This window comes from Hypanus sabinus, chromosome 28 (genome assembly GCF_030144855.1).
Source record: "Hypanus sabinus isolate sHypSab1 chromosome 28, sHypSab1.hap1, whole genome shotgun sequence".
NCBI lineage: Eukaryota > Metazoa > Chordata > Chondrichthyes > Myliobatiformes > Dasyatidae > Hypanus > Hypanus sabinus.
In genome coordinates this window covers 27,180,679-27,193,774 of record NC_082733.1, presented here as the reverse complement: position 1 = coordinate 27,193,774, position 13,096 = coordinate 27,180,679, and the positions used below count along the sequence as shown (strand labels likewise).

At 38.6% G+C, this 13,096-nt stretch overlaps 1 protein-coding gene across 3 annotated transcripts in view; it reads left to right on the top strand.

Annotated features, from left to right (window-relative positions):
- Nucleotides 1–13,096, top strand: part of dmxl2 (Dmx-like 2) — a 149,743-nt gene that overhangs the window by 68,358 nt on the left and 68,289 nt on the right. For 2 of the 3 annotated variants that reach the window (XM_059952797.1, XM_059952795.1), the window contains exons 14-18: nucleotides 206–295; nucleotides 1,870–1,984; nucleotides 2,506–2,622; nucleotides 6,385–6,585; nucleotides 9,400–11,076. In XM_059952797.1, the coding sequence (XP_059808780.1) occupies nucleotides 206–295; nucleotides 1,870–1,984; nucleotides 2,506–2,622; nucleotides 6,385–6,585; nucleotides 9,400–11,076 (2,200 nt within the window). The remainder of the gene's footprint in view (nucleotides 1–205; nucleotides 296–1,869; nucleotides 1,985–2,505; nucleotides 2,623–6,384; nucleotides 6,586–9,399; nucleotides 11,077–13,096) is intronic. The other variant, XM_059952796.1, reaches the window with a different exon arrangement.

The following is a 13,096-nucleotide window of genomic DNA, read 5'->3' as shown; positions in this document are numbered from 1 at the left end:
TCAGAGAACGATGAACTATTGTGACAAGATGAATCACTGATCCTTATTTTGATCCATTTGGATATTTGTAGAAGACCATGGATAACAGAGCATGGTTCTTCTATCTTAAGGTGGATGACTTGAGGTTTGGGCTGACTATAAATGATGTCAGTGATAAACTGTTTCCCACTGTTCCATTTAATATTTTATTTCTTCATTTTTGCAGAAACTTGTTGGAGAAGTGTTCAACATAGTAAGCCAGCAATCAACAGCTCGTCCAGGTTGCATTATTGAACTGGATGTAATAACAGCTCAGGTTAGATGGACTTTGGATTAGTGTGGAATTTGACAAGTATTTTACTTTCCTTTTGTCTGTGTTATGACTTCAAATTTACTATTTTGGGAATCAAAGCTAAAAAAAGATAATCTTTCATCCATTGGTAATTAGTTATCCATTTAGAAAGTCTCAGCATTTTGACACAAAATTTACAACATTGCTCATTTTCCTGAAATTCAAAACAAAATTTGTGGGATAGTGTTTTGTACAGTTTTAATTTAAGACATAAACTTATGTCAATTACAGTGATGGGAGTTAACATTTCATATGGATAACCATCAGATTATGGGGTATTGTTTTCCTTGAAAATGGTCTGTATCACAGTTTTCTGTACCATGTTTAAGGCCACAGGGGTACTCAGCACTGCTGCCCTTTTTTTGTTCCCAGTCCCACAGTCAACCAGGTACCTGCCTCCTGCAGCTTAAGGGTGACCACCTCCCTCTAGCTCCTATCTTATTACCTCCTCCTCATTTCCTTGTACGAGTTGAAGGTCATAGAACTGCCCCTCCAGTTTTCTATTACCAAGCTTGTTTTAGATTCAGTTTACCTTTGATCCATGGATTTTAAGCAATTAAACCAGCCTTCCACATGGGACCTTGTCAGTAGAGTTCCTACATCAATCATATTGCCCTTATACTTTGGAAACTCTCAATTCAATTAGTCAGACATGATCTCCCACCAAAATATCATGCTTACTTATCCCTGATAATCCCTGCCTTTCTGATTGATCCTGTCCCACGGGACTTTTTTAAAATAATTTTTGCCAAATTTTGTAATTCACTTATCTATAATCTTTTTGTAACCTTTTTTACACCTTGCAACTTGGTTTCCTACCTACTGTTCTACCTATTGTTTCTTAGCCATTAGCTGTATGAAAACTTGGATTTTCTACATTTTTTATGTCTTCTACTTGTAAGGGCACATTGAAAAATAGAGACGATATGATTCTGGTTTTGGCAAAGTGCATCTTAGATATTCATTAATCTTACTACTGCCGAGAGGCAATGCTTTTCCTCCGTCGTGTTTTTTTTAACTTTTTGTATTTTGTGAATTGAATATTCTCATCCTTTCCCTAAAATGACAGATGCTTTCATGTTTCATAAACTTCTCGTAACTGAACATGAAATACAAATGCCCACTGAGCATTTTAGCTCACAGGGGAAAGCTTTGTGTTTATGAACTATTCAAGACCTTTTGTTTTGTATTGCATGCAGTGCCTTCCACTTCACATGTTTCATTGCTGAGGCTTCACAGCCTTGCACAAAACTGACTTGATGCCCTTCTCTCCGTACCCTTTACCCTCCGCCCCCTTTTGCATGCATGACACGTACTTTCTTTTAATAAGTAAATTAGTGCTAATTAAAGTTCTTTAATGAGGTTGCTTTAATGGTCAAGAATGGAATTATTAAAACTGGGACCTTCTCCAGGCAATAATCCCATCATCTATGTTTCACAGTGGATGTGAAAAAAAATTCTCCCCTAAACCAAGCTCATAAATGATAAATAATCTGCTATTATTTAATGACTAACTCCTTGCTATATTCCTGTTTCAGTGTGGCTCAAACACACAGCTACTTCATGTATTTCAGGAAGATTTTATCCTGGGATATAAGCCACAGGAAGAAAAAAATAAGGATCAAGGAGTGTCTTTTACTCAACCCGTACAAGGTACGCTGGAACAATCAAAAGGCTTTTATTTTGGTATGCTTTAATTAAATGCACCATTAGCTTCAACCTACTCCTAATATCAATTTGTCTTACTTTTGGAGTTTTCTTATTTCTGATCGCTTTGCAGGATTTAATCATGAAACTTAAATTGATGTATTAGTAAAGTGCCAATGTTGCATTGTTGAGCTGCTGATATTCAGATGAAAAGCACTTCTGTCAACAGGACGTAAAAATTCTTGGTGTTTCTCAGAATACCAGTGAACTCCTAGGAATTCTTCATTAAATAGTCGTTTATTTTACTTGCTATTTCAGCTGTTTTCCTGTTCTAGTATAACACTCTATAGGGGCAGCACAATAGCAAAGCGGCTAGTATAACTCTTTACAGTGTAGATAACCCGGGTTCAATTCCCTCCACTGCCTGTAAGGAGTTTGTAAGATAGATATATGATCCATTATACTTTCTCTTATTACAATGGGAAACATGATCAATTTTTGAATAATATACACTTCTATGGTTTAAGGATATCATGCACCATCATTCTCCGAAAAGTTTTACCTTGTGGTAATAGAACGTGAGAAGAGGCAATCTATTCTTCACATGTGGCATCTGCATTTGAAGTCTGTGCAGCCCCGTATGGGTAGGTATATGAAAACGTTGCACGTAAATTACTTTAAATGTGTATGAAAATATTATGAAATTACTACTATCCCATTGAGGCTGCTTGACAAGAGACAAACCAAAATTGCTTGTTGTGGGTAAGATAAAGTATTGTCGAAGAATAATCATTGCTTTTATTAATTATGGTCATTTGCAAACTTATTAGGAGGGGTAGCAATGCTCCTTTCTGTAGTGGGGTGTGGGAGAAATTGCTTAAGCTACATATTATATTTTATACTTAAATGATTTGACTCGTGCAGTCAAATCATGCTAATGAATTTTATTACCTATGGACTCTTAGTTTTAAATACACATACCTTGGTACACTGGTATTTGTTGATCCAATCTAGGGATGGGATTGGTTTGGTCCTGGGGTTTGCTAGAGAAACTGGTAATTGGGTCGAAAGACAGGATATCCAGGGAGCAGCTGAACGGCTCCATACCATGGATGCCATAGTAGCTTTGCAGTTAGAGCTATGCTTTTACAGCTTGAGGCATTCTGGATTTCAGAGTTTATTCCCAGCGTCATTCTGTAAGGAGCCTCTCTACATTCTCCCATGGAATGTGTCTGGTTCCCCTGGGTGTTCCGCTTTCCTTCCACAGTCCAAAGACGTATTGGATAGGTTAATTGGTCATTGTAAAGTGTCCACTGATTAGTTTAGAGTTGATTGGGGTTGCTGGGGTGGTGAGGCTCAAAGGCTGGAAGGGCTACTCTGCACTATATTGCTAAATAAATAAATAACTTTAGAAGACGGTGATCTGACCTATGGCAATAGAAGACTTGATAAATTGCCAAATTTTTCCATATTATTACAATTTAGGTAAGACATTTTACGTAATTCCTGGTGTTTGGTTGTACAATTTCAGTGAAACAAGAGGAAACAGCTAGGAAGTATTGCTGTGTACCCTAGGGTGGTTGATTCTGGGTCTCTTAGCCTCTTAAAAATAATTTAGCACTGTAATACAGTGAGGTATTGATATTATGAACAAATAAACTTAATACATTTTCTTTTTACATGTGCATGTTGTCAAGATATGCCCATTGCAAGCAATGTCAATTATTTATTGTCCATTCCTATTTGCTCTGAACAAATTTGTCATGTGTTTTCTCTCAAAACATTACTATTCTATTTGAATGTTGCAAATTCATGTTATGGATCTACATGTGATTCAAATCATAATAGACTGTGTCATTTTTACTAAGAGTATTTTAGCGTGTTAGATTGCCAAGTTACAATTAAAATTGAAAGAATGAACAGGTCTTTTTGCCCTCAGATCAGTGGCTACCTGCCATTGGCCCATGCTGTTTATTTTTCCAAATATTACAAAGAATTTTAAAAGGTACATTTCAAGAGCTCTCAAAACTTAACTTTTTCAAACACAAAATCAATAGAAAAAAAAAACATTATTTTTAAATTAATTTCAAACTTAATACAAATTAATTCGGAGTCTTCACCAACCAGAAGCCCTGGATAAACCAGGGGAATTTGCTAGGGGCCCAATCAGGGACATTCAGTTCTGATGACCAAGTAGGATACAAGAGATCTAAGTACAATCTCTAAACCATTTCATGGGTGAAATGACATTTCCGGACTAAACGTGAATCAGTGAAGGATGCCGGACAACAATTACATCTTGCAAACTGAAATCAAGTGACCTAAGTGACAACAAGGCATCACTTCCAGATGAGTAATGCCTACACTCTCTTTGACCATCAAAGCATGGAGAAACCTTCACAAACTCCCACAACCCCTGATAACCCTGTGATACCAGTCTCTGGGGCTGATGTGAGAGCATCCTTCAAGAGTGTAGAACCACAGAAAGGGGGTACCTGGCTGAATACTAAAGACCTGTGCAGATCAACTGACTGGAGTGAACACCAATATCTTTAACCTCTCACTTTGGCAGTACGCACCTGCTTGAAGCAGGCTTCAATCATACCAGCATCTAAGAAAATGGCTGTTAGCTGACTCAATGACTTTCGTCCAGAAATACTTACATTCACTGATGAAGTGTTTTGAAAGGTTGGTGATGAAACTTGTAAACTCCTGCCTGAGAAGCAACTTGGATCTGCTTCAATTGACCTACTGGCACAACAGGTCCACAGCAGAAGCCATTTCATTGGCTCTTAACTTAACACTGGACCATCTGGACAGCAAAGAAGCATACATCAGGATCCCCTTTATCGTCTACAGCTTAACATTCAATATTATCATCCCCTCAAAATTGATCAATAGGCCTTGACCTTGGCTTGGATACCTCCTTGTGAATTTGGATCCTTGATTTCCTCACTTGCAGACCCAAGTTAGTTCAGATTGGCAACAGTAACGCCTCCACAATCTCCTTTAGCGCAGGTGCACCACAAGGCTGAGTGCTTAGCCTTCAGCTCTACTCTCTTTACACTTATGACAGTGTGGCTAAGCACAGCTCCAGTGCCATATTTCAGTTTGTGGATGACACTACTGTCATTGGCCGAATCAAAAGTGGTGACAGATCAGCATATAAGAGGGAGATTGAAAACCTGGCTGATTGGTGCCACTGCAACAACTTCTTGCTCAATGTCAGCAAGACCAAGTAGCTGGTAATTGACTTTAGGAGGTGGAAACCAGAGGTCCATGAGCAATCAAACATGGAGATGGTCAGCAACTTTAAATTTCTTGGTGTTAACATATTTCAGAGGACCTGTCCTGGACCTAGTGCTTAAGTACAATTATGAAGAAAGCACGGCAATTCTTCTACTTCCTTAGAGGTTTGCATAGTGTGATAAACTATGTATACCTGTCTGGACTCACCCCCCCCCCCCCCCCGCTGACTGCCCCTGTGGCTCCTCCCACAAGACCCCTGTATAAAGGCGATTGGGGGCACTGCTCCTCCCTCAGCCTCGACATGATTGTGGTCCCTTTTTCGCTGTTAATAAAAGCCTATCGTTCACTTCCAGTCTCCTAGAGTTATTGATGGTGTATCAATTTTATAACAGCGAATTTAAAACATGGAACAAATTTTACAACTGGATATTGACCCTCAATCTCCCGAAGCTGGCATCGATTTTGAACTCTGGCTTGCATGCTTCAAATCATACCTAGAGGAGATTCGAGTGACCGAGGCTGCCATGATGCATAGAGTTCTCCTCTCCAGGGTCAGTCCACGGGTCTACTCTCTGATCAGGGACTTGCCAACCTACCAAGGGGCACTGGATGTGCGGTGGAGAATATATTGACTGGTTGTATCACAATTTGGTATGGAATCACCATTGCCCTTAAACGGAAAATCCTTCAAAAGATAGTAACCCATTCCATCAGGGATAAATCTCTCCCTGCTGTTGAGCACGTCTACACAGAGTGCTGTCACACGAAAGCAGCATCTGTCATCAAGGATCCACATCGTGCAGGTTATGCTTTCTTCTCACTTCTGCTATCAGGAATGTGGTCTAGGAGTCTCATAACTCACACCATCAAGTTCAGGAGAAGTTGTTAACACCTCAACAATCTGGCTCTTGAACCAAAGGGGATAACTTGACTTGCCCCATCACTGAAATATTCCCACATCCTATGGGCTTTGAAGCAATATCTGGGCAAAAGTTTGACCGCACAATGCAATCTTACAATTAAGTTGGAACATCTTAATCTGATTTTTCTTTCTCAGAGTATGATGCATTTACCATATGAAAACTGAATAATCTAGTTGTTATTAAACATACATTTCTTTTTAATTTTTGTGTTTTTTCCCTCCATAAAACTTGCAGCAGAAATGAGCGCATCAGATAAGCTGCTGACTGTATCAGATGAAAAGAGCTTTGGCTTATCACCAAATTCTCTCCCACGCTCTGCATCAGTTGCAAATCTTCAGACTGCTAGCAAATTGATACTTAACTCCAAATTGGTCTATAGTCAACAATTAAATCTACCTGAGGGAGTGGAAGTAATCCGAGCAACTCCTTCTGCAGGTAATTTTATTGCATTTACTTTATGTAGATTTTATTTTCCTTATTTAATCTCTGTCGTTATGCACATCCACATCTTGGTGATGTACCAGCTACAATCCTTGCACTGGCTGTAGAAGCAACTATTAGCAATCTACAGAGGCAGTTTTGAAGGTTGGTATTGCTTCGGCTAAGTTGATATTTTTGCAGAATGATCTGGACTATGGTCTATGGACTATCATAGGAAGGATGTGGAAGCTAATGAGAGGGTGCAGAGGAGATTTACCAGGATGTTGCCTGGATTGGAGAACAAGTCATATGAAGCAAGGTTAGCAGAGCTGGGACTTTTCTCTTTGGAGCGTAGAAGAATGAGAGGGGACTTGATAGAGGTCTACAAGATTATGAGAGGCATAGATAGGGTGGATAGTCAGTACCTGTTTCCCAGGGCACCAATGGCAAACACCAGAGGGCATATGTACAAAATTAAGGGAGGGAAGTTCAGGGGAGACATCAGGGGTAAGTTTTTTACGCAGAGGGTTGTGAGTGCCTGGAAAGACTTGCCAGGGATAGTGATGGAGGCTGAAACATTAGGGGCATTTAAGAGCCTCTTGGACAGGCACATGGATGAAAGAAAAATGGAGGGTTATGGGGTAGTGTGGGTTTAGTACTTTTTTTTAAAGGATTATATGAGTCAGCACAATATGGAGGGCTGAAGGGCCTGTAGTGTACTGTGGTTCTATGGTGAAACTTGAAGTTGGGTGAGTATTGTGAAGTACAATATATTAAGCGTGCTGAAGAAAAGTAAGCAGCAAAAGAAATTATGCTTGCTGGTAGTATTAATAAGATAGTGCATGACAGGCCACCACACTTATTTTGATACCATGCCACTGTAAAAAAAATAGTGCACAAGACCCAAAACATCCTGTTCAACTGGGGGATCTGTATTTTCTTTGGAATGTAGGAGGCTCAGGAGATGACCTTAGAACTTTATAAAATCATGACAGTTACAGAGTAGGTGAATGGTTAGTCTTTTTCCCAGGATAGGGTAGACTAACATCTAGAAGGGGATAGGTTTAAGGTGAGAGGGCAAAGATTTAAAAAAAAGAACCTGAGGAGCAAGTTTTCCGTGCAGTGTTGTTGAGTATATGGAATAAGCCATCAGAAAAAGTGGTAGAGACAGGTACAAATATAACATTTAGAAGACATGTACACAGATATAGATGGGGCTATGGGCCAAATGTAGGGAAATGGGACTAATTCAGGTGATGACTTGGTCAACTGGGCTAGTTGTACTGAAGAATCTGTTTTCCTATTGTTTGAGTCTATGACTATAAGGCCTCTAAGGTAAACAATTGCAGATCAGAACAAGAGAGTGATAAGGGTGATGACTGAAGTGAATAATAATGGGAGTGCCATGAGAAGCCTATAATTGTTTTAATATTGGGCACCATATACTGTGTCCATATGAGATGTACAGAGCAATGTATTTAGATTTCCGAAAAACATTAGATGCCACGTAGGGGGTTGATTCATAAATTTAAAAACCCATGGTATTGGATGAAATGTATTTAAAATGAATTGGAAACTGGCTGTCTCACAGAAAACAGTTGAAATAAATGGTCTCTTTCCAGACTGGAAAGAGATAAATACTGGAGCACCACAGGGATAAATTTTGGGCTGGCAATTGTTCACTCATTACATTAATGAACTAAAGGAAGGAACGGAATGTCAGGCTTCCTGATGTGCTGATGGTAAGAAAATAAAAAAAGTGCATGTTGTGATAAGGGTACTGTGATTCTGGAAGGGTCTATACTGCAGATAGGGTGAATGAGCTAAAGACTAGAAAATGCAGTTTAATATGTAGAGGTGTGTGATTTGGTAACAATTCAAAAAGCTAATTATCATGTAACTGCAGGAAGTCTGCAAGTGAGTGAAGTACAGAGGGATCTACCTGTCATAGTGCACGAATCACAAAAAGCTGACAGTCTAACAAGTGGTTAAAAAAAAACAGTATTTTGACTTTCTTAAAAAGGTTTGGCCTTTTTAAAAATCAGGTTTTGTTCCAATTTTAGAGTTTGATGAGGCTGCACCTGAAATATTATATGCAGTTTTGTTCACCTTATATTAAACAAAAAATGATAGAATAACATTTGAAGCAGTATAAAGGAGATTCACCACGTTAATCTTTGGATTGAGAGGGTTGTCCTACCAAGTGAGTCTAAATAGTTTGGACCTGTATTCCTTGGACTTTACAAGAATGATGAGCGACCTTATTCAAACATAATTTTTGAAGAGTGCTTGACATTTTTGGTCCTCTTGCCTTCCATGTGGCATTGGAGGCAGTCAAGAGGTGATTCACAAGGCTGATACCTGTGATGGAAGAGTAGCACTATCAAGAAAAGCTAAGCAGATTGAGACCGTATCCTTTGTTGTTTAGAGGAATGAATGATGAATTTATTGAGACCTACAAGATCACAGGAGGCCTGACTAGGTTGTTTTTGTTGGAGGAAGAAACTTGAATTAGGGGACATATTAGAAGATAAGAGGATGGTTATTTAAAATCTCACAAAGGATGGCAAATATGTGAAATTCTCTGCCCTGGTGGTGGAAAGTAAATCATTGGAAGTGCTTGAAGTGGAGCTGGATAAATATTGATAAGGCATAGAGGGTTCTGGAGAAATGGCACGGCAGTGTAGACCAGCTTAGGACAACCATGATCATATTAATTGGTGGGGTAGGTTTGAAGGGCCTTATGGCCTTCTCTTGTCCTGGTTTTCTTGTATACTGCAGTTTCAACTAAGAATGTCTCACTGTTATAATAGGTTTTCTTTCTTTTAGGTCACTTGAGTTCATCTTCCATTTATCCAGTCTGCCTTGCACCTTATCTAATAGTGACGTCATGCTCAGATGGTAAAGTAAGATTCTGGCGATGTACTGTGGATAAAAACTCAAAATCTGAAGAAGTACGTGCATATTGCTGGGAAACTTGGCCTTTGATGAATGAAGAAGGAGAACACAATAACAGTGCAGTGAGTGTAACTGGGCGCCCTGTGGCAGTAAGCTGTTCATACACTGGCCGTTTGGCTGTGGCTTACAAAGAGTCTCTACAGCCTAATGGCATTACTTCAAAAGAATTTTCAATGCACGTCTCCATTTTTGAATGTGAATCCACTGGAGGATCAGAGTGGGTGCTGGAGCAGACAGTTCATTTGGATGATTTAGGCAAGGTTGGAGGTGTCCTGGATTCAAGAGTCAGTGTTGATAGCAATTTATTTGTGTATAATAAATCAGACCTATATCTTAAAGGCAAAAACATGATGTCTAGCATAAAACATTTGGTGCACTTGGACTGGGTATCAAAAGAAGATGGTTCTCATATTCTTACAGTTGGAGTGGGTTCCAAAATTCTAATGTACGGAAGACTATCAGGGATTGTAACTGAACAAGCCACAAGTAAAGATGGATTAGCTGTAATTACTTTGCCACTAGGCGGAAGCATTAAACAAGGCACAAAGTCAAAATGGGTATTGCTGAGATGTGTGGATTTGATATCTTCTGTAGATGGAACGCCTTCACTTCCGGTTTCTTTATCCTGGGTGAGAGATGGAATTCTAGTAATTGGGATGGACTGTGAAATGCATGTGTATGCACAATGGAAGCATTCGACAAAGCCATTAAGCAATACTGAAAATGGAAGCATATCATCTTTTGATGAATTAATTGATGTTGATGTATTTGAGTCTAAAATGCTTCCAAAGCGGCAGAGTGTGGTTGATGGAACTACTACTGGAGATGATGTGTTTGGAGTCCCAGGAATGATTCAAGATGGTGGATTGTTTGAAGCTGCTCACATTCTCTCTCCTACTCTTCCTCAATATCACCCCACTCAGCTACTGGAACTTATGGACTTAGGCAAGGTGCGCAGAGCTAAGGCAATCCTTTCACATTTGGTTAAGTGTATTGCTGGAGAAGTGGCCATCTTTAGGGACAAAGACCCAGGTGAAGGAGGAGGTCCTCGACGCCACCTTTCTCGAACTATCAGCATAAGTGGAAGTACAGGGAAAGACACAGTTATAGCTGGAAGAGAAGGTACTCGTGATTATACAGAAATAGACTCAATTCCACCACTACCTCTTTATGCATTGCTATCAGCTGATCAGGACACAACGTATAAAATTGCAGAAGAAACTGCGAAAATAGACAAAGGCTCACAACCTCAAAGTAAAAAACTGGAGGATCAGTATGCTGATTTGTTCCAGTCCGCAAGCTTAAGCACAGATGATTTTGTGGATTTTGTAATTGAAAAGAAGGAATCCAAGTCCAAAGTCATTAATTTATCCCAGTATGGACCAACATACTTTGGGCCCGAACACGCTCGTGTGCTTTCCAGTCATTTGATGCACTCAAGTTTGCCGGGACTTACACGATTAGAACAGATGTTTCTTGTAGCTTTAGCTGACACAGTGGCTACCACAAGCACAGAAGTTAATGAAAACAGGGACAAGAATTATTCTGGTAGGTATATAATAACTTTTAGCTTATTTTCCAAGTCGACTATTTACCGTATTATTGTGATAGCACACTCTTGTATATCTTGTATATTATATATACAATCTTGTAGCTTTGGACTTAACCAGTGATATTTTGTAAGCAATGTATTTATTTGCTGAAACAGAGCAACAAGAAAAGATTGTGGTATGCAGGATTATTTAGTTCATTGTTGAGTTTTATAAATATTTCTCATCAAACATGCAATTAATATCAAGCAACACACACAAAATGCTGGTGGAACGCAGCAGGCCAGGCAGCATCTATAGGAAGAAGCACTGTCGACGTTTCGGGCCAAGACCCTTCGTCAGGACTAACTGAAAGAAAAGATAGTAAGAGATTTAAAAGAGAGATGAGCACTTTCAAATCTCTTACTATCTTTTCTTTCAGCTGGCTTTCAAATCTCTTACTACCTTTTCTTTCAGTTAGTCCTGACGAAGGGTCTTGGCCCTAAACGTCGACAATGCTTCTTCCTATAGATGCTGCCTGGCCTGCTGCATTCCACTAGCATTTTGTGTGTGTTGCTTGAATTTCCAGCATCTGCAGATTTCCTCATGTATGCAATTAATATTGTTATTTTGAATTTGGGGGTAAAGAAAAATGGTTCCCATTTTATTACCTAGTTTATTCACTGCAAAGCTGACTAGATCTGATGCCCTCTTTACACACAGTCTGGTTAAATTTTCTATAGATGTCTTTGAAAAATAGTATTGGGCCAAAGGGCCAGATTGGGACTTAGTTAATAACAAGTCCTAATTAACTCCTTGTGGTTGCCTATAAGGACACGAATCCCAAAGTTGTACATAGTACATACACACAGTTTGATAATAAATGTACTTCGAAGAAGATGACTTTGGATTCAAATTACTTTCAGAGCTTAAGTGAAAAATCTACCTCAAGTGCAGTGAATGCTCCATTGTTTGGAAGGGCCATTTTTAATGATTAGAATCTCCAATTTCATGTTTCGACATTAAAAAAAAAACTGGTATTAAAAGTAAATAAAAACCAGAAAATACAAGAAACATTTGGGACATTAGGTAACATCGGTGGTAAGAGAAATGGGCTCAATATTTGAGGTCAAAGACATTTTATCATCTGTTCTATCAGGTGGACCTGTATATTAAAAAAAAATACACAAGATTCTGTTTCAAAAACAAGGGAGTTCTATATGGCTGTGGGTTCACTTCCATTGATTAGCTCATTATCTTTGGCTTAAATTTATCAAGATAAGAATTCCTTCTGAAGTTCAGTCTATTGCTGTCTCTTAAAGTTATCGAAAGACAACTGAATCTTTGAAAATAATTATTTAAAAAGAGTGAACCATGGGTCATGCCAGGGAGAAAATCTGGTGGGTCAAGTGGTTAACATTTTCTAGTTATGATTAATATATTACTTCCATATTACTGAAGAACTAGTTTTGTGTATACTCTACATACATTGATATGAACTATAAGGATATTAATAAGCCTTTGTAAACATTTTATTTGACATTTACTTATTTGTATGGTAGGCCTTGGAATTTAAATCTTTTTCTCTCCAACTTGGCACACTTCAGAATGAAGTGTATAACATTTTTGTACTGGATTCAATGTATTTAACAGTTGATGTGCATGTCAGGAATGGAATTATTTTTAAATAGTACAAATGTTCAAGTGAATTGAATTAACTTTTAAATATACTTATTTCCCAAAAAAATCAATAAAACTAATTTTAGATGTTATTGCACTATTTTTAAATGTATTAATATTCTTGACTTTATTTCTTATATTCTTCACATACATGAGAAGTAAAAATCTTTGTTACGTCTTCATCTCAATGTGCAATCATGGTAATTTGTAATAAATGTGTACTCAAATCAGTGTGAGTTCATCAGTCTGATGGCCTGGTGGAGGAAGCTGACTCAGAGCCTGTTGGTCCTGGCTTTTATGCTGCAATACCACCTCTCAGATGGTAGCAGCTGGAATAGATTGTGGTTGGGATGGTTTGG